The sequence below is a fragment of the Balaenoptera physalus genome, assembly GCF_965194825.1.
Source record: "Balaenoptera physalus genome assembly, chromosome: 16".
Taxonomy (NCBI): Eukaryota; Metazoa; Chordata; class Mammalia; order Artiodactyla; family Balaenopteridae; genus Balaenoptera; species Balaenoptera physalus.
In genome coordinates, this window is record NC_138898.1 from 91,971,225 (window position 1) to 91,992,909 (window position 21,685).

Genomic DNA, 21,685 nt, shown 5'->3' on the forward strand with positions numbered 1-21,685 from the left:
GGATTCCACTGGGTGGGGGGAGGGAGCGACCCGCGGAAGGTGCCCCCCCACAGCCTCACCCCTCCAGGTGCCAGGGCAGGACACCCACTGCTGGTCGGCAGGTCCAGCCTGGCTGACTTAGTCACCCCTCGTACATCACGCGCTGAGCATACACTGAGCGCCTGCGGACGCTCCCGGTGCCATTTTCTCAGGCCCCAGTGTCCCCATCCCCGCCAGAGTCAGGGGCTCCCGGCCCCAGCCTGTGGTGGTGGGGCATCATGCCCAGCGCTCTCGTGGCCGGGACTCTGGGGGAACTGCCTGCAGGTACGGCCACAGAGGTTCTCTCCACCAAGAGGCAGAAGGCCCTGGAAGGCTCCCCCGATCGGCCCTGTCCCAGTAAGGAAGCTGGTCCAGCCTTCCGAGGGCAGGGGCCCCGGGAAGGGAGCCGGCCCAGCACCACGGCCTCGAGCGGGAGGCCGCCAGGATGCTGCCGCAGGTGGTGAGCCCTGCTGCACCAGACGGAACCACCAGCCCTGCTCTGCCCGGTCCTCTGGGAGGCCGCCCGCCCCCAGCCCCCAGCCCTCCCGACTTCCATCCATGTGGGCATAACCTTGGGCCCTTGGAGGTGAGTCTACAGCCCCTCTCATCACCCGGCTGACAAGGCAAGAGGCTTGCAGGAGCTCCCCGCTGAATTCTCTCTACATCCTGCGAGGGCGGCTGTGCTATTTCCCCCCATCCCCCGAGGGAGGACATTTGAGAGCTCAGGTCACGGAGCTCCTGGACGGCAGAGCCCAGACTCACACCCAGGCCACCTGCGTCCTCTGAAACCACACCCCCCTTGGCCAGACCTGAGGACCACAGCCCCTCCCTCTCCAGAGGCTTCCAGTCCCTGCTTTCACTTCTCAGGCCACTTTTGCTTCCCACCCATCCCCCCAGACCCCAGATACCGGGCCCCCAGCTCCCCTTTCCTCCACCATCTGCCATCTCTTCTGCTGCCTCCCGATTTGCTACGTGACCCAAAGTGTCCAGGCAACCTCTCTCTCTGCACAGCACGGCGTGGTGGCCCAAAGATGCTGCAAGTCCTTGCCCTCCTCCTGTCGATGAGGAGCCTGCACCCCCTCCCCTTAATCTGTGGGCTCAAGAGTGTATGGCGAGGGACCTTCCCTGGTGGTCCAGTGGTTAGGACTCCACGCTTCCACTGCAGGGGGCACGGATTGGATCCCTGGCCAGGGAACTAAGATCCCACATGCCATGTGGCGTGGCCAAAAAAAAAAAAAGAGTGTACGGGGACTCAGACTCAGATACGTGTACACCCACAGTCACAGCACCATTATTCACCGTAGCCAAAAAGCGAAACAACCCCAAGTGACCATCAGTGGATGAATGGATAATAAAATGTGGTCCATCCACACAATGGGATATGATTCAGCCTTTAAAAAGAAGGAAACTCTGACACCTGCTACAGCATGGATGAACCTGGAAGACATGAGGCTCAGTGAAACAAGCCAGTCTCAGAAGGACAAACATCGCCCCAGGTGGCCTCTCATCAATGCCACGTGGAGCAGACCCGCCCACCTGAGCCCAGCCCGGATTCCTGACCCACCAAGTCAGGAGCTGTAGTAAAATCGTTGTTGTATGGTTTGTCGTACAGCACGGGTAACTGGAACACACAGTAAGGCAGACCATCCAGACACCGACCCAGGACATGACTGACCCTTTCCTGGGGCCCAGAGCATGCGGGCGGCTGGGGGCATTCAGGTGAGTTAGAAACAAACCCTTCCCTGGGGGGCTCACGGCCCGGTGGGACGTGTAAGGGCAGCACAGGAGCCTGATGAGGGGTGGGACCCAGCTGGAGAAAAGGAGGGAAGGCTTCTTCATGTGGCTGCTTGGGCTCTGACCCAGTCAACACCCTCTGAGCCTCAGTTTTTCCTTCTGGTGACATGAGGACCACGAGACATCACAGGAGGAGATGGTCCAGGACACAGACATTCACCAGCGCCTGATGGAGTTGGTGTAGAAATACCTCCAGTACCGGGGGGGGGGGGGGGGGGCGGGCCTTGAGGGATGCTCCACAGTGTCGCCCAGGGCCCTGAGCAGGGGGGAGCCGCAGCCGTCCACAGGGTGACGTGTACGCTTCCCTGACTCACTGCCCCCTGCCCTGAGAGTACCTCCCAATGACAGCACTCCTTCTCAGACCCTCCTCTCAGGGTTGGCTTCCAGGGAGATCCCCAAGCCTTTCCCAGAACAGCCCTGATGCCTGTCTTGCACAGGGAGGTACAGGGATGGGTGCAGAAGCAGACAGGTCTGCAGTCAGTTCTGCAGTGGGGCAGCTGTGCAGCCCCGGACAACCCCTCTAGGGAGGTCCCCTAACCTCTCTGAGCCTTAACAAACTGATGTCTGCAGATGGAGGGCTTGGCTCCTGGGTCAGTACCAGTGTCTTCCTCGTGCGGCCCTCAGCGGTGGTCCCTGCTCTGCCCCCGTTGCTCTGTGTGACCTTGGGGGCACTCCTTCCCCTCTCTGGGCCTCAGATTCCTCCAGGTTCAGGTAAGGGATCAGCCTAAGCTGCTGAGACCCACTGAGCTCTTAGAACACAGGGTATTCGCTTAGAAAATACCACCCAGGGGGACGCTTGTCTATGGCTCTGGTTCCTCTCCTGGAAGGGATGGAAGGACAAGCCCGCTGGTTCTGGGGTGCCCCTGGGTGGGGAGCGTGGGCAGGATCTTTGCCCCCGGACCCTTTGCCCACCCTGCCCTGCTCTGGGCTCCTAGGTCAGCGATGGGGAAGGACGGCCAGCACTCCAGCCCTCTTGGCAATCTCGGGGTGCGGCGGGTACTCCTTGGCGGGCACCCCCACCCCTTGCTCACCTCCGCTGACCTCGGTCGCTCTAGCCTGTGGCCTGGGCCCTCCAGCTCCACCCAGAACTCTCTTATCCTCGGTGCCTGCTCTGTGCCAGAGAGCCTGCTGGCTGGGAGGGGGGGACCCGGAGGGCAGCCCTGTCACAGGGATGGGGCCTCCCACCTGCCCGCCCGGCCCCAGGCACAAGCCCCAGAGCCGATGCCCAGGACGGGCTAGGAGGACACAGGGCTGGGAAGAGGATCCAGCCGGGCGTCTGACCCCGGGGCAGGAGAGCGGCAAAGTGCCAGGTCTGCGCAGCCGGGGCGGCCCCGCAGCACCATCCATCATTCCCGGCTGCGTGGAGAGAGCCTAGCTCTGGGCAGTGCGCTCTGCCGGCCCGCGGACCCCACCCGCCCTCCCTGTGACCTTGGCGCCCGCGTGCACAAGTCACAGGGGCTCGCAGACTATGCAGCCCACCCCGGAGGCGGCAAGAGGGAAGATGGGTGTTCCCAGTCTGTGGATGGGAAAACTGAGGCTTGGGGAGGTGGATGCCTTTAGGGTCCTTCCGGGGGGATGACTGCAGGAGAGCAGGCCACCCAGACTCATTTAGGAGTGACCCTTTCCTGAGCAGAACCACACAGGTGGTCAACGTAGAGCATGGATCAGAACCTGGGTCTCCGGACCCTCAACGCGTGCTCACCCCCCAAGCCAGGCTGCACCAGGGAACCAGCCCCCCAGGGCTGCCACGCCCTCGCTAGGCGGGAGGGGGCCTAGGTGCTCGGAGAAGGGCGGGGGGGTGGTGGGGAGGGCAGGAGTGGCCGTCGCCCTAATGAAGCCATCTCGCCACCGTAATGAAGACCTCATGTACCTCCAATGACACTTAGCAAATCCGGGCACAAATAAATAACCCCAGTCCAATTGAATCAACCTTCAACTGATCGGCACAGCTAAACAAATTATCACGAGGCCGGACGAGATTAAAAGACCAGGCAGGCGCAGGCTGGGATCATTCGGCAGGCGGGTTCACGGGGTTTAATGAGTTTAAGCCAAATCCCCCGGTGTTCATGTCTCTGGTTTCAGGCCACTCTGCTCCCAGAGTGCAGGCTTTCGGGGGCCACGGCCCTGGGGGCTGCGGAGGGAAACCAGACACGCGGTGGCGGGAGAGAAGCGGGTAGAGGACAGGCCGGGAGCGGGGACGCCCTTCCGGTACAGGAGAGAAGGTGCAGGAGGCTGTTGCCGGACGGCCTCCTGGTGATGGAGCCAAGTCTGATGTGCAGGGGGGTGGGCAGGAGCGGGCGGCAGGCCCACCGCCCTCCTCGCCCTGCAGTGCCACCGCCCACACACCCGCATCCAGACCCGGGCCCCCCAGGAGGGGCCTGCTCTGCAGGGCCTCGTCCCAGAGTGAGTTCCCCTGCCCCCCGCCCTGTGCAGGGGCGCTGGAGGCTCCCCGGACACGCGGCGGATGGAGAAGCCCCTCTAGGGGCCCAAGGCGATGCGAGGCCCAGTGTGTCGACAGCCGTAACAGTAAGCGGCAGGCCGCCACCAGCTTCCTCGCCAGTGGCCCAGCCGCGCTCCGCAAAGCATGCTGTCCTCCCGGGACCGTGACACAGCCAGCTTGACGCTCGTAGTGGGGAGGGAAAGGCTCGGGTCTTGGCTCCTCCAGCGGCGGCGGCGGGGCTCAGGGCTCCTGGCCAGCCGCGGAGGGGGGAGCGGGTAAGGTGAGCTGAGCGGGAACGCAGAGAGCTTGCCCCCCAGAGCGGGCGGCCGGGACATCGGGGAATCGCTGGTGGCAGCTGACTGGCCCCCCCGGGAGGGCTCAGCAGAACCGCAACCCGGATGAATTGAAAAGCCCCCACTGTGTGCCCCCCACCCCCGAAGGTCTGACTTCTCTCGCGCTGGAGGGTCGCCAGGACAGCCGCATGCCAAGAGCCAGGATGGAGGTACCCGCACGGCCCCGCTTGCCCCCAGCGTCCAGCGGGGAGGACGGACACGAGGTGCAGCAGAACAAGGGCCCCTTCAGGGGCTGTGCCCATGGGGTCCCCGCGCCACAGCCTCACTTTCCGATGTCACTCGTGTGTCTTTACAAAAGTGCCCAGGGCTTCCCTGGTGGCCCAGTGGTTGAGAATCTGCCTGCCAATGCAGGGGACACGGGTTCGAGCCCTGGTCTGGGAAGATCCCACATGCCGCGGAGCAACTAGGCCCGTGAGCCACAACTACTGAGCCTGCGCGTCTGGAGCCTGTGCTCCGCAACAAGAGAGGCCGCGATAGTGAGAGGCCCGCGCACCGCGATGAAGAGTGGCCCCTGCTTGCCGCAACTAGAGAAAGCCCTCACACAGAAACGAAGACCCAACACAGCCAAAAAAATAAAGAAAAAAAAAAAAGTGCCCAGCAGTGCCCAGGAGGTGGAGTGGGGGCCATGGCCTTCGTGGGGGGCTGGCGGTTAGGAATCACTTGAAAACAAGGGGGGAGGACTGTCAGCTGACGAGCGATGGTGGTTCATTCCCAAGGGAGCTCATCCCTAGCGGAGGTGGCAAGTCAGCCAGAGAGGGTGGTGGGCGGACGGGGCCTACCGGCGCACGAGGAGGGACCAGAGACACACACACGCACAGGTACACACACATGCAAACACTTACACACGCATGCCTGCACAGCTCACCCCCTCAACAGCCCTGCCAGCACATTCCATGGGGTTCTGTTCAGATGACATTTTGGAAAAGGCAAAACTACGGTGACAGAGAAGAGACCAGGGGTCACGGGGGCTGGGGGACAGGAGGGAACTGGGCAGATGGGGCACCGCGGTCACGGTTATACGATCACATGCGTTTGTCAAAACTCAGGACGGCACACCAAGTGCATCTACTGCATGTACTTCATGCCTCAATTTTTTTAAGTTATAAAAATATAAACCTAACCTGGCCTAGAGCCCTGCTATTTATTCAGAGAACGTCAAGGCCCTCGATTCCTCAAGGTTTAGCCCCGGGGGAGGCTGGGTCCTTGCTTTCCGTCCCCTCAACCCTCCTGTCCGAGTGATGCTTTGGGGCTATATCCCAGCAAGGGGCAGTGAGAGTGCCCAGGTGTCGCCCTGACACCTCAGTGGCCCCTCCAGAAAGCCTGGGAGAGGACAGTCCTCCCTGTGGAGTCTGGACAGCCTGGTGCTTCTGACCATGAGCAGGGAGGTAGGTACCTGGGTGCCTGATCTTGTTTTCCCTTTTCTCTGTGGCTACCAGGAAGCTCAAAGCTAAACCTGAGGCCCAATCACAGCAACCGTGGAGGACCAAGTGGCCAGCATGCACCCACTTTGTGTTTCATTATGGCCTTGACAGTCTAGTCCAGCTTATATTTCCTAGTCCCGATCTCTAACGCTCATGCTGTGGTCTGATTTATAATCCTGGTAACTGTGAGTGTCCTACGGTCTCCCCAGGGGTTGGGGTTGGACTTGGACTTCCTGCTAGCCCTGCAGTGCATAGCTCAGGGTCCAGCCGTCAGGACAAGCTCTGCAAGTGCCTGTGACATAAATGACAGATGTCGGCACCTTTGAAGCACAAAGAGGTTTGTCATTAGATGACTCTTTGGATGGGGAGAGGGAGACACCCAGAGAAGCAGGTGGGAATGGGAGTGGGGAGAGAGACAGAGACAGAGGGGTGGGCAGGGGAGAGAGAGACAGAGAAGGAGAGAGACCGAGAATAGAATTGGCTCCTGGCCTCTGGAGAAGAGGCAGGGGGCCAGCCCTGCCCTAGTGTGGATGGGGGTGGGAAGGCTCGAGGGAAGGAGGACGCCCCCTTCCAGGCCCAGAGGACAGGGCTCCTCCGTTCCTCCGCCCACACTGGGTTCAGCCCTGTCCCTGCTCCGCACGCTGAGAGCGTTCTGTGGCCTCTGCTGCCCCCCAGAGGTGTTCTCTGGTAACACAGGCACTCCCCACTCAGCTCTCCCTGGGGCTGGGGGCCGCCCTGCAGCTCATTCCTGCCAGACCCAACTCAGATCCCGGTCTGGGCACTCTGGGTGCGTCTACACAGTGCAAAATCCCCTGCTACAACGGCCAGGAGTACAATTCCTTCTTTCCCCTTTTTATTTCTTTTCTGAAATATGCTAAAAATTCAAATAGTACAGAAATGTGTGACCATGGAAACTGATAAAATCCCAACTAATTCTTCACCCCCACCACCCCAACATGTCACGTCTGTGACAAAGTGTCATGACTGACCTTTTCACCAGGCAGTAGATCCTCTGTTTCTAGAACCTCTTTGCTTATAGGTCCATCTTATGTTTCAAAGTTGTTTTCCTAGGGGAGTATTTCCACCTTGCTTTCAACCTCCTTTGAAATTCTTGCCTGTTCCGTTTGTTGGGTGGAGTTATTCCTGTTTCTCCCTGACTCTGCCTTGACCTTCAGCTGTTTGCTCAGCTTCGGTCTCTTCTCTGCAGTGAGCTGGTGGGCATCTGGGGGTCCCCTCAGGCCAGCTCCTAACAGAAAATGTTCATTGACTGAGTGACCAAGCAAACATTTCACCCCTGGATGGATGGAAGAATGGATGGATAGATGGATGGATACATGGATGGATGAATGGATATGTGGATGGATACATGGAGAAGAATGTATGGATGGAAGAAAGGATGGATGGATGGATGGATGAGTGACTTCAGCACTTTCAGAGAAAGCCCCCAGCAATGCAGTGCAGGCCCAGGCAGTGGAAAGCAGACCTGTGTGCACTGAGGAGCTGAGGTGACAGTACCTGGGCAGGACATTTTGGCCACACCTGCTGTACACAGAGGCTGACTTCACCCTGGACCCCTTTGTGTACTGGGATATTGTAGGGTACGAACATGTTAGCTATTCTAACAACAACAAAAACAACAACAATATCAGTAAATTTCAGGAAAGAAGAAAAGAAATAAGACTCCATCTACCGGGACTTAGGTGTAAAAAAGTGAATCCAAAACCTCCGAGCACCAGACGCTTGCCACCTGTTCCATCACTCAGCTGCCCACGCCCCAGACATCACCTGGGACCCGGCTGAGCTGCAGCTTCCTGAGGACAGCTTGGCAGCACCCAGCTGCGAAGAGCCCTGGAACCTGGGCCCCAGCCCCACACTGCTCCCCCTGGAGCTCACCACACCTCTAAGTCTTGGCTCCGTGTCTGCCCCCCTCCCCACCGTGGGCTACAGGACAGGGTCCTTGGAACCCTCAGCACCTACACAGGCTTAGGTCACTGAGCACAATATTCTAAAGGCTCATCCAGGACTTCCCTGGTGGCGCAGTGGTTAAGAATCCGCCTGCCAATGCAGGGGACACGGGTTCGATCCCTGGTCCGGGAAGATCCCACATGCCGCGGAGCAAATAAGCCCGTGCACCACAGCTACTGAGCCTGCGCTCTAGAGCCCACGTGCCACAACTACTGAAGCCCGCGCGCCTAGAGCCCGTGTTCCGCAACAAGAGAAGCCACTGCAATGAGAAGCCCGCGCACTGCAACAAAGAGTAGCCCCCGCTCGCAGCAACTAGAGAAAGCCCGCGTGCAGCAACGAAGACCCAACACAGCCAAAGATTAATTAATTAATTTTAAAAAATTGCCATCTCTCAAACCACTAAAAAAAAAAAGTTAAAAAAAAAAAAAAGGCTCATCCACGTTGTAGCAGGTGTCAAGATTTCCTTCCTTTTTAAGGCTGAATGATTTCCCACTGCAGGGACAGACCACACCGTGTTTGTCCGTCTGTCTGTGCATGGACACTTGGGTTGCTTCCACTTTCTGGCTACAGTGAATAATGCTGCTGTGAACGTGGGTGTGCATGTTGACATATCACTTCAAGACCCAGCTTTCAATTCTTTTGGGCAAACCCAGAAGTGGAATTGCTGGATCACATCATAATTCTATGCTCAGTGTTTTGAGGAAGTGCCACATGGTTTTCACACCACGGCTGCACCATTTTACACCCCGTGAACAGTGCCCAAGGGCTCCAATTCCTCCACATCCCAGCCAACACTTGTTTCCTCTACATCTGTGTGTGTGCACATTAGCCATCCTAACGGGTATGACGGGCCTTCATTCCAAGGCAGCGCCTGCTTTGGGCTGGGGTGAGAATTTCCTATCGTTTGTCTGCTCTTTGCTTGAATCGTTTACTTGCCCTTCTTCAATTTACGCAGCTTAGGATTCACTCAGGACACACAGTTCCAAGAGTGTAGACAAATACACAGTCCTGCAAACACCATCACAGCCAAGATACAGCAGATCCCTCATCCCCTGGGGCCCCCCATTTGCATTCAAACCTGCCCCTCTCCCCCCCGCTGCAGCCACTGATCCACAATCTTGCCTTTTCCAGAACATCACACGGACGGACTCACAGAGCACGCTGCCTCTGTGCTTGGCTTCCTGCCCTCCGTGTCCTGTTTTGGGGTCCGTCCACACTGTCACGTGCCCAGAGTAATGACCCATCACGTGGCTGGACCCCAGTTTGTTAACCGTTCACCTGCTGGAAACATTTGGGTTGTGTTCCGTTCTTGGTCACTATGAAGAAAGCCACTGTGAACATAATCGTTGGTGTGGACATAATTTTCATTTCTCCTGGGTAAATACCCAGGAATGGGATGGCTGAGTCATATGGTAGGAGTCTGTTTCCCTTTACGAGAAGCAGCTAAACTGCTCTTCACGGTGCCTGCCCTGATCGGCGCTCCCAGCAGCAAGGCAGCGGCGCTCCAGTTGCTCCCCGTTCCTGCCAGCACTTGGCGTGGCCGGACCCCGTTGAGTTTAGCTGTGTGTTTTGCTGGGGACACCTAGTGGGATTTAGCCACATCTCCTTGTGGTCATCAGTCCACCCTGACGCACAGAACCACAGACGTTGGGATTTGGAAAGGCCTTTAAAACACTTTGAGTCCAGGGCTTCCCTGGCGGCACAGTGGTTAAGAATCCGCCTGCCAATTCAGGGGACACAGGTTCGAGCCCTGGTCCGGGAAGATCCCACATGCCGCGGAGCAACTAAGCCCATGAGCCACAACTACTGAGCCTGCGCTCTAGAGCTCACGAGCCACAACTACTGAGCCTGTGTGCTACAACTACTGAAGCCCATGTGCTTCGAGCCCGTGTTCCACAACAAAGACAAGTCACTGCAATGAGAAGCCCGCGCACCACAACGAAGAGTAGCCCTGGCTCGCTGCAACCAGAGAAAGCCCACGTGTAGCAATGAAGACCCAACACAGCCAAAAATAAATAAATACATAAATAAATTTAAAAAAAAAACAAAAACACACTTTGAGTCCAGTCTCCCCAGTGCAGACCTCCTGGTACCGCCCTTAGCCCCGATGACCACCTGGTCCCAGCACCTCCCCAGGGAGGGCAATCACCACCTCCCACGGAAGGCCCTGGCGTTCCTGGAAAGTTCTGTTGGTCAGAAAGTCCATGTGCTGTGCCCAATCTGCCTTCTCAGAACCTGCATGTGGTACAAGCCCTGGGCGCAGCCCACAGACACAGAAAGGGCCTTCAGGAAGGCGGGCCCGCCCCGACCTCCCAGCCCACTCCGCTCCCTCCCCGCTCAGACAAAACCAACTCCAGTCCATCCCCCAGGGCCCTGTCCCCATCAGAGGGCAGGAGCACAGAGGAATGGATCAGAGGCACCCAGAGGCCACCCGGCCAATCTGCCCATTTTACAGATGAGGAAACAGAGGCCCGGGGCAGGGAAGGGAATTGTCCCAAGGTCATCAGCAAGTTAGTGCCAGGGCCTGGGGGCAGGGCTTGGGTTTCTTTCCACTTCATCCTGCCCCCTCCCTAGCCCCACCCACCACTCTGGACCCACTGCTTTACACACCAACTTGAACGCGATCCAATTGGGCAAACGTTTATCAAAGCCGCATGCTGGCCTTCCGTCCTCTCCCTGTAAAAGAAAAGAGTACGAACAATACCCAGCCTGGCTTGACAGGGGGCAACAAGACGGCTTCTCATCAGGGGAAATAACTTCTTAAAATACTGAAAGAAAGGCTTTCAGAAATTGTACATGGATTAAGGTTTCATTTATTAAAGAACTAAACAAATAGTGCAAGATGTGGGTACAAGGCAGTTTTCAATATTTCTAACGAGGGCAGAAAGCCTCACTCCAGGAACAAAAAGATTGTAATATTTGAGCTTGACTAAGTTCGGCAGAAAACAAAGTGACAAGCTAAACTCTCAATTCTGTGCCCTGCTGGAACTAGGTCCAAAAATAGAGGATTTTCTTTGTGTTGACCATGTGACGTTAAATAAAAATACTCCTGCTGACATAAAACTCCAAAGCTCAGGGCACCACTAGGCCACACAGCGGGCGCCTGCCTCAGAGGGCACCACCGGCCTCCACGGGAAAGTGATGCTTTCACTTCTGACCCTGGGCAGCAGGCATCTCGGAAATGATCTTTAAATGCTCCCTGGGAAGAGGATTTATGCCTTTTCCGGGTGAACCTCTCCCTGGACCCTTATAAACTGGGCTCGGTTTTAATGGTATTCATTCATTTCCCTCGGGAAAAATTCGAATTTCACGTAGTCTCAGGGTTTTGTTTCTGTAATAAAATATAAAATAAAATGTGATTTTCAAAGGGTTGCCTTTAATCTTTATATCCTATCCCTTCCCTCAACTTGGATAAACCTGGTTTATAAGAAATTAATTGTTCACTATCTTTTTCTAGATAAGTAGGTGCAGTAAAAGGTCGTTTCTGAGTCCCGGAGCCCCCTGGTTAGAACTGTCTTATTTCCGTGCTGCTGCTTATTCAAGGCTCTTTGCGACCGCTGAGCGCACAGACGCTGTGCCACACAGGCGACTGCCGGGCATGCAGCCGTGCCACAAGACCAGGTCGCACCCGCTGGGGGCAGAGAAAGGCCAGTGGCGAGGCTGGGGGTAACAACCAGGGTCCACAAGCACCAAGACTCTCTGTCCTTGGCTGCAGGGCTGCCGAGCTGAGGGAGATCTGCAGACAGCCCTGAGGCTGACCCCGGTCGCCGTGCTGGGCCTCGCTGCCTCTGCAGCTCTTGTGCCGGCTTAGGAATTGACGTCCTGTTACAGAAAGACCCAGCTTCAGTATCATCACAGCCTTTCTCCAGAGACGGGATGGTGGCATTAAGGACCTCACAGCCCTGACGGTTAGGGGACTGGGCAGGTCGGTTTACATCGCCCCTCCTGGTCTTTCTGCTACTTGCAGAAGCCTGGGCGTGGAGAGGCTGGAGCCACCGACCACACAAGGGCCTGTGCATGGGGCACTGCCAGTGGATTCCAATGACCCATGAATGGAAGGAGACTCTATCAAGCGCCCTGTATGTGCCAGGCCCTAAACGAGGCCCTCTTGCAAATGGGATGTCATTTAATCCTCCCCATTACTGAACAAGCAAGAATGGGTTTCTCCAAAAGGAACGAAGTACTGACACAGGCTACAACATAGATGAACCTCGAAGGCTGAGGGAGAGAAGCCGACATGAAAGGCCACAGAAGGTGAGCCCGTTTATAGGAAATGCCCAGGACAGGCAAAGCCATAGGAACAGAAAGTAGATGAGTGGTTTCCAGTGGGGAAGTCTAAATATTTTGTACTTTCCACTTACGATTTCTTCTTTGACATACATTATTTAGAATTATTTTTTAAACTCCCAGATGCATGGGAAGTTGCTTTTACATTAACTTTTTTTTTTTTTTTTGGCCGTATTGCATGGCTTGCAGAATCTTAGTTCTCCGACCAGCGATTGAACCCACAGCAGTGAAAGCGTCGAGTCCTAGCCACTGGACGGCCAGGGAATTCCCAACATTAACTTTTTGTTTAAGCAGTGATTGGTTCAAGGACAGGCACGTGACCCAGGTTGGTCTAAGGAGATTCAATCCTGGGACTTTCACTGGGAATATGGGGAAAGGAAAGCTCCTGAGGTGTGCAGGCTGTTGATTCTGCCATAGCACAGGCGACAGCCCGTCTGAGAGTAGGGCCCACACGCCCGCAGAGCTAAGAGGCGGAGAAAGACATCATGCGACTCTCTGGGTCTTTTCAGCCCAGAGAAAAGCCCGTCTGTTCTCCTTTTGGGGCAGAAGATGGTTTTACATCTGTGTCTGTTACCTATACTTGAAAAAATCCTATGGATACAGCTTCCCTCACTCATTTCAAAATATCTATAATCTAAATGTCATAAAATATCTGATGGCTGTGTCTCAGGCCTGCATCACAAATGTAATCTCCGACAACTGCTACCCAGAGCCTCTTAAAATACCGGCCAAGAGAAGTGACAGTGATTATCATTTATATAAATAAAGTGGTTCTGGGACTTCCCTGGCAGTCCAGTGGTTAGGACTTGTAGCTTTCACTGCCGTGGCCCTGGGTTCAGTCCCTGGTTCGGGAACTAAGATCCCACAAGCCTCAAGGCGTGGCTAAAAACTTATTTTAAATTTAAAAAATAAAGTGGTTCCACCTATTACCATGTCTCACAAAAACTTAAGAGGGACGTTGCCTCTACGAGACTCAGGCAAACCCTGGCAAAGCCTTACCCATTCCAAGACTGTGATACCCAGGAGGTCCTTTTGGTCCAAGTTTTGGCTACCTGGGTACCTGCGGTCAGGAGGCTGCAGAGGAAAACAGATATTCTCATAGCACAAAGAGTTTCACGAATGAATTGACCATTTACATAATTGGGCTCCACTCAAACATCCCTCCCTGCATAGCTCCAGAATCTCTCTCTCTCTCTCTCTCTCACACACACACACACACACACACACACACACGCACCCAACACTGAAAGGCCTGGGACTCATGTTGTGAGGCTGTGGAAGTACAGTGCAAATCAAGTCAAATTGTAAATCTTATGAAAGATGCAAGATTTCAGAAAGCCCATAAGTGTAATAATACTGAGGGATGTTCAGATCTAGCCCAAAGCAATTGGCCAGAGTGGGAGGGTCTGGCCGTGCAACTGAGGACCACGAATCTGACAAGGTAATGACAGGCTGCTGCTCCCACAAGAAGCGATTCGAATATGAAAGAGAGGCTCTCGGGGAAATGGAGGGTGCCCTTGTATATGTTCACACAACTGACCCTCTTTGTAACGGAGCTGAGAAAATCACACATGATGTGAAGGAGAACGTGGAGAGCTGTCACGCAATTTGTCGGAAAAATTATGCGCCTGACAAACCAACCCTTGATTAATTCTTTGTTGGTTCTACAAATTAACTTATAACTGCATTCAGAACCTAAGTTTCCTTGAATACAAGACAAATTCAAGATATCCCCTTTTTTTCTTTCTCACGATAAATTCTCAAAATCTTCTGCCCCACCATTGACATCATTACTATTTGATTCCCATTTTAAGTGAATTCACTTAAGGGATCTTTCTTTCTAGTTCGATTTCCATCTTGCACTGGAGAACGTCAGCGGCAGGCAGTGAGCACCTCCCCCGCTACTGTAAGTGTGTAAGTCCTGCCCACACATCCACTCAGGCCACCAAGAAGCCTCCTCCCTGGACTGCCTCCACCTCACCCGAGGACAGCCTTCGCACCTCGCTTCCTCCAAACTTAGTCTTTATCGAAGATCTAGACCAAAAAACAGCCAGTGTCATCGAAACATCACCCACTTTGTTCTTCCAACGTCTCTTTTATAAAAGTGATAAGCTTATTTCAGACTTAGGGTTGTTTTTGTTTTTGTTTTTGGTGTGGGGAGGGTCAGATGTCTTGTACCAATCTGCCTACAGAGAGAGAATGCATGAATTGGTGAATAAAAGTAAATGAACCTTTTAGAGGTTTCACACGGCAATACATTGGCAATTGGCTTTTGGGGTGTGTGTGGGGTGGATGTGTGTTTAAATTTAGAACCAACAAAAAATTAGACTCTCCTGAGAAATTGATATGTTTCTTCCTTTTTGAGTATTGAAACCACAAAACTCATAACCTTTCCCACTGTGAATTGGCTGCCAGAAAGCTCAAAAACAAGTTTCCTCTTGATTTTTATGTCTATTTTGATAATGTCTTGTAGACATGCCTTTTTCTTTTAGGCCAGAAATCATTATGGAATGAGCATGCTTCATTTGACTTAACTTGGATTGTACAAGGAGCCATTACATCATGAGAAAAGGCGGTAAGGACATGAGGGGTCCCAAAGCTTCCTAAGGGGCTAAGTGATGTGGACAGGCTGGGGGTGGGGTAGCATGTGCCCTGCCGGGCCTGTCAGGGAGCCGGAGGGAAAGCCTGCTGAGTGTGCGGTTTTGAAGGGCGTTCATCCCCTCAGGAAGGGCCTCAAGGCTCAAATTACTGCAGCATCAGACAAGGCTCCCCACCCTGCCAATACCACTTCCAGCGTGGAGAGAGGGAAGATATGCGGGGGGCTGGGGGCGCTCTCAGAATCCCTGGGAGGAACCAGAAATCATCCCGCTCCAGGGCAGCACTGCCCGTCTTCCCCTTAACCCGGGCATGCGAGCTGCGTGCGAGAACAGTAATTAAGGGTAAAGGTCCGAAGCCCAGATCCAGCCCTTATCAGCTTTGTGACCTTGGGCAAGTTGTTTAAACCTGAACATCTTGTCTATAAAACCGGGATAATAACAACTCTACTTAATGGGGATGTTAAGATTAAATGAGTTACCATAGAGAAAGCGCTTAGCGGCTTCCCTGGTGGCGAAGTGGTTAAGAATCCGCCTGCCAATGCAGGGGACACGGGTTCGAGCCCTGGTCCGGGAAGAGCCCACATGCTGCGGAGCAACTAAGCCCATGCGCCACAACTACTGAGCCTGCGCTCTAGAACCCGTGAGCCACAACTACTGAGCCCGCGTGCTGCAACTACTGAAGTCCACATGTTTAGAGCCCGTGCTCCGCAACAAGAGAAGCCACTGCAATGAGAAGCCCACGCACCGCAACGAAGAGTAGCCCCCGCTCGCCGCAACTAGAGAAAGCCCATGCGCAGCAAGGAAGACCCAACGCAGCCCCAAATATAAATAAATAAATTTTAAAAAAAAGCACTTAGAACGCCTGGCACGTACTAAGTGCCAAATAAATGTTAGCTATTCTTATTATGCCCCTGGACATGGGAGGATATCCCAGATGGGCTTCTGAGGGCAGAGGCCCCTGGCACTGCCTAGAGCGGTTAAAACGCCTTTGTTACCGCCAGGCAGGGGACGCTGACAAAGATTCTCTCCTACACCAAACTCTACTCCCTGAACTCTTTTTCAACCAGGCCTCCACTTTTTGGACTTCTGCATTTTCCAGTTTTAGCAAGAACTGTCCCCCCCCCATCCTCCATATCTGATACCCTCCCCCCCAGGTCTGATCAGTTCCTCATCGCCCAGCGACCCCCAGGTGGTCTGATACCGCCCCAGCCTGCCTTCAGCAAGAATCCTGCTAGGTTTCCTTGGCTAGAAACCCCCAACCCCTGATGTTTCCTCTTAGTAATTTCCCACCCACTGACCTAACGCTGCTCCTTGGCTGTAAATTCCCACTGGCCCCTGCGGTTTTAAGTGAAAAACGTCACCTGTCATAACAGTAAACAAAGGATGTTGCAACCTACAAGCCATCCCGTTACAGCCCGCGGACGCTGCACCCTGAGGAGATTCCTCAGGATGGAGAGCGAAGGATACTGGCCCCAGCGAGCTGAGGTGCACATCATAGGAATGATTTCAGTGAGCCCAGGCTCTGGCATCTTCCCATACACAGAAAAGCACTAAATTCCTTAACTCGAGGTGTCTGGTTTTCTTTAATGAACAGTGTCTTGCGACGTTCCGACTACCCGGTGTTTGTTGTAAAAGCCCCTATGTATCCTGGATCCTCCCTTACCTCTTCAGATCAGTCCCTGAGATATGTGAGATGCTGTGTCCCGGGCTTAAGTCCTCAGTTTTGTCCACCGAATACAACATAACTCTCAACTTTTAGGTCGTGCATTGTTTTTCAGTCCACACGGTATTTGGGGATGAGCCCGGTGGGTCCCACACTGAGGTCTCCTGTGCCCTATGTCAACGGTCCTGAGTGGAGTGTTTTCAGCGCTTTAACTGCCCTCCGGCCCTGCTTTTCTCTCTCAGCTCCCTGTGCTTCTGTGAGGGTCCTGGAGCCCACGGCCAAGGGGCCCGAGACCGCACTCCTGAGGTCCCCCAACCAAAGAGCAGCAGGGTCCCCGGCAGGAAGGCCCGAGGACCCCCTTCTGGAGAAGCCACAGGCCTGCAGGTTGCGGGGGGGCGGGGGTGCAGCTCCTTCCCGCAAACACGGCGCCGGGACCGTCCCTGCCCGGCAGCACGGAACCCCGCAGCCCAGGGCCCGGAAGCCGCCGGCGGGACCGGAAGCCCTGCGGGCTGCACTTCCGGGGGGGCGGCGGAGCGAGCGCGCAGGCCTGCGGCTCGATGGGCGGGGTTTGTCGGGGGGCGGGCCTGCATTGCCCACGCGCGTCACTTCCGGGCGCGGCGCGGTGAGCGCGGGCAGCATGGCGGGCGGCGGGGCTGCTGGGGATCGGGCAGGGCCGGACGGGGGCGGAGAGGGTGGGTGTCTCCACTGGCCCCGGGAGGCTTCAGCCGCCCTCTGCCCTCCGCCCTCCGCCTTGCTGGGGGTGTTGCTTCTCCCGTGGGACCGATGGTTTCCCCAAACGCAGAAAACGAAACCTCAGTGGGCGCACTAGAGGGGCGACGCGGGCGCCGCCACCCGCTCCGCCGGGTTTCTGCACCTGCGGCGCTTACTTCCCCCCAACCCCCGCGCGATGGCATGACTGAGGCCCCCAAGACTCAAATGAGAGCCGTTGGGATGCGGTGGGGGTCACAGTGATGCAGGACGGCGGGGGCCGACGCGTGGGGAAGAGTCCTCACCTGCCTCCAGAGGCGAAAGTGTATTTTGACGTCCCGCCTGTCTGTATATACGTATGTGTCTAGTCAAGGGATCCAGAAAGTTGCGGGCGAATGAAGCCTGTATGGATGGACAGGCACAGGCTTTTGAATGGGCCCACTTGTGTTTCTGTTTTAATGCCCAATAATGCTTATTCTTGGAGCCTCAGGGCTACCTGCCATTGATCGATTGACTCTTTTTTTTTTTTCTATCTTTTTAACGTAAACTGAAGGTGCCATCGAGCAGTCCCAGCTATGGAAGGTAAGCCATTGGTGACATCGAAAGAGAAGACTGCAGTGGTGTGTGGGGTCCCCACCCAGGTGGTCTGTACAGCCTTCAGCACTCACATCCTGGTGGTGGTGACCCAGTTCGGGAAGATGGGTACCCTGGTCTCCCTGGAACCCAGCAATGTGACCAGTGACGTCGGCAAGCCCGTGCTGACCACGAAAGTCCTTCTCGGGCAGGACGAGGTAAAGTGGTCGGGAAGGGCTCCCGGTGCCTGTAATTTGTCTGTACGGATGTGGAGCGTCTGGCAGGCGAGACCCGCCTCCAGCCCAAGACAGCATTTTCCGGAGGCTCCGTGCATTCGAGGGCATCCGCCTGCCCTTGGTGGCTGCCGCTCCCGGAGGAGTTGATTCTGTAATGCAGGCCTCCCCTCCTTTTGACCCGGTCATAGCACGTTATGGTGATGAGTGCCTACTCCGCTCAGGAAAGATCACCTGTGACATTTGACAGGGTTTCCCACCTCTGCAGACCCACATGGGTCTTTCCAGAGTAAAGATAGCTGGAAGAGACAGGAGCCAGAAAACACCGAGGAGACAAATCTAATGACACTCTTTAGCAGTGTGTTTTATGACTGGAGTGTCTGGAGAGTCTCGTTGAATCTGAATCACTGTCGCGCTGGACTTGCCGGGTGGTGCTTTAATGGTGCTGCGGGAAGCCCTTCTGGGTCCCTCAGGGGTACTCAGTGAAGGCATTAAGAAGAAAACAGGTTTCTTGCAGTTAAAGTGGTCTCTCCTTGCCTTCGCCAGCCTCTCATCCATGTCTTTGCAAAGAATCTGGTGGCGTTTGTGTCTCAGGAAGCTGGCAACAGAGCAGTCCTTCTCGCCCTAGCCGTGAAGGACAAGAGCCTGGAGGGGGTGACGGCCTTGAAGGAGGAGATCCGGACGTGCCAGGTGTGGTGACCGCGGAGTAACCACCCGTGCCGTCCAGCAGGGCCACATGGCGACTCAGACACCCTGTCGAGGATTTGAAGACCCTCCCTCAGTCAGAAGGAGGGGCTTTATCTGGCTTTGGTCCTTGAAGCTGGAAGAAACATGCACGTCTCGGGCCCACTTTGCTTTGGGGGCTGCCCTCACCTGTGGAGGGAGGGCGTGGAATGTGTCCTGCGGTGTTGTGAGCGGTCCGCCCTGGGTCCACACAGTTGCACATGGTTGAGAATTGACGGAACGAGTCATGGCCCTCGGTGTGCAGATGAATTGTTGGGGGAAATTTTTTTTTTATTAAAAGTAAATGCACATCCCAAAATACTTCACTGTCCTTCTTAACAGCGCTGCCAAACTTCAGGCACACAGTGTATGTTCACCGTAGTGAACCATAGCGGGGAAGAAAACCTGTTTGGTGAAAACTCGGCCTGAGGTTCACACTGTGGGACGGCTCCCAGGAGCCAGCTTTGCTGGCGCCCTCATCCTGCCCCTCTTCCCGTGACTTCTCTGAGCCTTCCGTTCCACAGACACTGCTCGAGGTCTCACTGTGTGCTGGTACCCTAGCCTCCGGAGCCACGTCCTTGAAGGCTGGGGGCAGACGTGCATCACCCCACGGGCACAGGGTGAGCCGGGGAGGGCCCGCGTGGGGCAGAACAGGCAGCGCCCCGCTGCCCAGGGAAGGCTCCGTAGCGAGGGGATCCTGACGCGGGAGGAGGGTGTGTCTAGCAAAGGCCAGGAGGCGGGAGAAGCACAGACTGTAGGGTGTTGGGGGCCGGCTGCACGTGAAGCCCGAGGGCTGGGGACAGGTGGCCAGGGCCTTCTGTGTGTGCCGAGCCCTTGGGACTTGATCCTGAGCTCTGCGAGGAGCCACTGAAGGCTTGCAAGTCAGGCTGGGTTTGCCCTTTGGAGGTATCCCGAGGGTAGGTGGGAGCGCGAGGCGAGGCTTGGCTTCAGGACAGCGTGTCTGCCATGGAAGACGGCCCGTAGGTGCCCAGGCCTGGGACCCACCTGGGGTCCCTCATCCCTCCAGATGTGGTGACCTGGGTCACTGATCGTACCAGAGACCAGACCGGTAAATCTTTGTGCCGTTTGACTCTTAGTCTCGTTAGAAAATAGGGGCAGCAGGAGAGTTGAGGTGAGAGCCGGGGTCTGGAAGCAGAGACCAGCTGGGATCCTGAAGCGGAGTGGGCAGCCAGGACGCCCTTCCGGGGAACACCGGGGGTGGATCCGAGTGTTTATGAGATTAGAAAGGGATGTTTTAATTTGGTTTTCTTGGAACCAAAAGCCTCTGGAATCCTGAGTCTGATTTTAGAAACCCCTGCTGAGGACAGGTGATGGGAGAGGCTGCACTGCTGGTCCAACTTGAAAAGAACTTAGTGAGTTTGTTGAAGGTGGGACGGAGGAAAGCTGTCTTCAAGGGCTCATTGCCTCAGCAGACTCCCAGGGGAGAACCGTCAGCCTGCAGAGCTCGCGTCCCCTCTGGGGACAGTCGGGTAAACCCACAGGTGCACACCAGGCTCACGGGGTGACCAGGCGCCCTCAGCATCAGAAGGGCCAGGGAGTCACACGGGATCCGCCAGACTCCCCAGAGGGGGTGCTGATGCTCGAGCAGGCTCCTGTGCGGGGAGCCTGAGGGGCCCAGGACCCGACCCCCGACCAGGGGAAACAGGCAGACCCACCCCGGGAGACACGGGGCTCCTCGGTGGCCAAATCTGGCTCGGGGACTGCGGTGTGACGTCTCCACAGCCTTGCCCCTCCCTCCCTGCTTGCTCTCAGTGCAGTCTTTCTCCTGAGAAGGTCCCACCTGGCGTCTGCACTGGGAGGGCCCGGAGGACACTAGTCTTAAAGGCCAGAAAGCAGCTGACCAACTGGAGAAGAAGGGAAGGCCCTGTCCATCCACGTGTGAGGACCCCAAAGGTGACACAGGTCATGGCAGGTTTGGGGACACAGGCACAGTGGAGTAAAGGAGATGTGCGGGGCGTCAGCAGGTCCGGGGGGCGGGCAGCCCCTGGAGAACCGGCGCCTGGGCCGGGGGCAAGGGCAGGGCACCGTCCGATGACACTGGAGCACCACCGGGCAGGAGCCTCCTTGCTCAGAATCAGCCTGTAATTATGCACACCCCTCATCTAACAGATGTGTTTGTCCGTGGAAACGTGCTTCTCTCGCTTGACCAGCGGAGAACCTGAACCATGGGCCGGGCTCCACCTTGGGGCTAAGTTCAGATTGGCAGCTCTGGTTTTCTGATTTGGCCCCTAAGTGCACAACGACAGGACGGGCTCACGCTGCCTATTGGTGGGGTCTGGGGTCAGCCCTTCATGCAGCCGTGGTAACGCGTTCAATCCTCACGACGACCCCGTGAGGCCACTGCTCTCATCTACATGTCAGATGAGGAGACTGAGGCGTGTCTGCCCCCGAGCCGCAGGGCTGGGGTAAGTGGGCAGAGAGCCTGGAGTCCACGCTGGTCCCCCGTCACCCGGGCCCTCACTGACACTCATTTTTGGACCCCTTTCTCTCTAAGGAGTGGGCCGTCCGCCTCGTCAACACTGAAGGCAGACTTGCCTCCGTGCTTCTGCCTGGCTCTGATTCAGCCTCCGTGCGGGGCCCTCCTGCGAGCCAGGCCCTGGCAGTGCACACACCATCTGAGTCCTTATGACTGCCCTTAAGAGGCAGGTAGGCAGTGGGGAAAATGGAGGCTCAGCAGGACAGGGCGAGTCGCTCAGACCCCCAGGTGATCAGTGGTGGCCCCAGGATGTAAACACACCTGAGCCCCTGTTATTGGCACAGTCCCACGGTTGCCCGCCCGGAACATGGTGGGGCAACTGACGTATAATTGAAACCAGGGTCCCCAGCGCCTTCCCGAGTGGCACTTATTCACAGCTGCCCGAGGCTGTCTGGTAGCTAGTAAAGAATACA

At 56.0% G+C, this 21,685-nt stretch overlaps 2 protein-coding genes across 13 annotated transcripts in view; one reads left to right on the forward strand and one right to left on the reverse strand.

Moving 5' to 3' along the window:
• Positions 1-21,685, reverse strand: part of LOC309645465 (uncharacterized protein) — a gene marked incomplete at its 3' end in the record, with an annotated part of 69,047 nt that overhangs the window by 43,800 nt on the left and 3,562 nt on the right. For 4 of the 11 annotated variants that reach the window (XM_082430606.1, XM_082430605.1, XM_082430604.1 and 1 more), the window contains exons 1-3: positions 16,273-16,532; positions 13,278-13,352; positions 10,602-10,667 (exon numbers count right to left, since the gene is read on the reverse strand). In XM_082430606.1, the coding sequence (XP_082286732.1) occupies positions 10,602-10,667; positions 13,278-13,352; positions 16,273-16,404 (273 nt within the window). In that variant the 5' untranslated portion in view covers positions 16,405-16,532. The other 7 variants (XR_014254899.1, XR_014254900.1, XR_014254901.1 and 4 more) reach the window with 5 other exon arrangements.
• On the forward strand, positions 17,075-19,094 carry PSMG3 (proteasome assembly chaperone 3). Of its 2 annotated transcripts, none has more exons than XM_082430615.1 (3): positions 17,075-17,160; positions 17,800-18,037; positions 18,599-19,094. In XM_082430615.1, the coding sequence occupies exons 1-3, from the start codon at positions 17,096-17,098 to the stop codon at positions 18,749-18,751; spliced, it is 456 nt and encodes a 151-aa protein (XP_082286741.1). In that variant the 5' UTR covers positions 17,075-17,095; the 3' UTR covers positions 18,752-19,094. The 2 variants fall into 2 exon arrangements, with proteins under 2 accessions (XP_082286741.1, XP_082286740.1); XM_082430614.1 differs by lacking the exon at positions 17,075-17,160 and adding an exon at positions 17,167-17,602.

Bases quoted from the DNA above. Each gene is read 5' to 3' on its own strand.
- PSMG3 (XM_082430615.1), top strand. From the start codon at position 17,096: ATGGGCGGGGTTTGTCGGGGGGCGGGCCTGCATTGCCCACGCGCGTCA. The intron at 17,161-17,799 runs GTGAGCGCGGGC...CGTAAACTGAAG, and splicing joins TCACTTCCGGGCGCGGCGCG to GTGCCATCGAGCAGTCCCAG. The intron at 18,038-18,598 runs GTAAAGTGGTCG...TGCCTTCGCCAG, and splicing joins TCCTTCTCGGGCAGGACGAG to CCTCTCATCCATGTCTTTGC.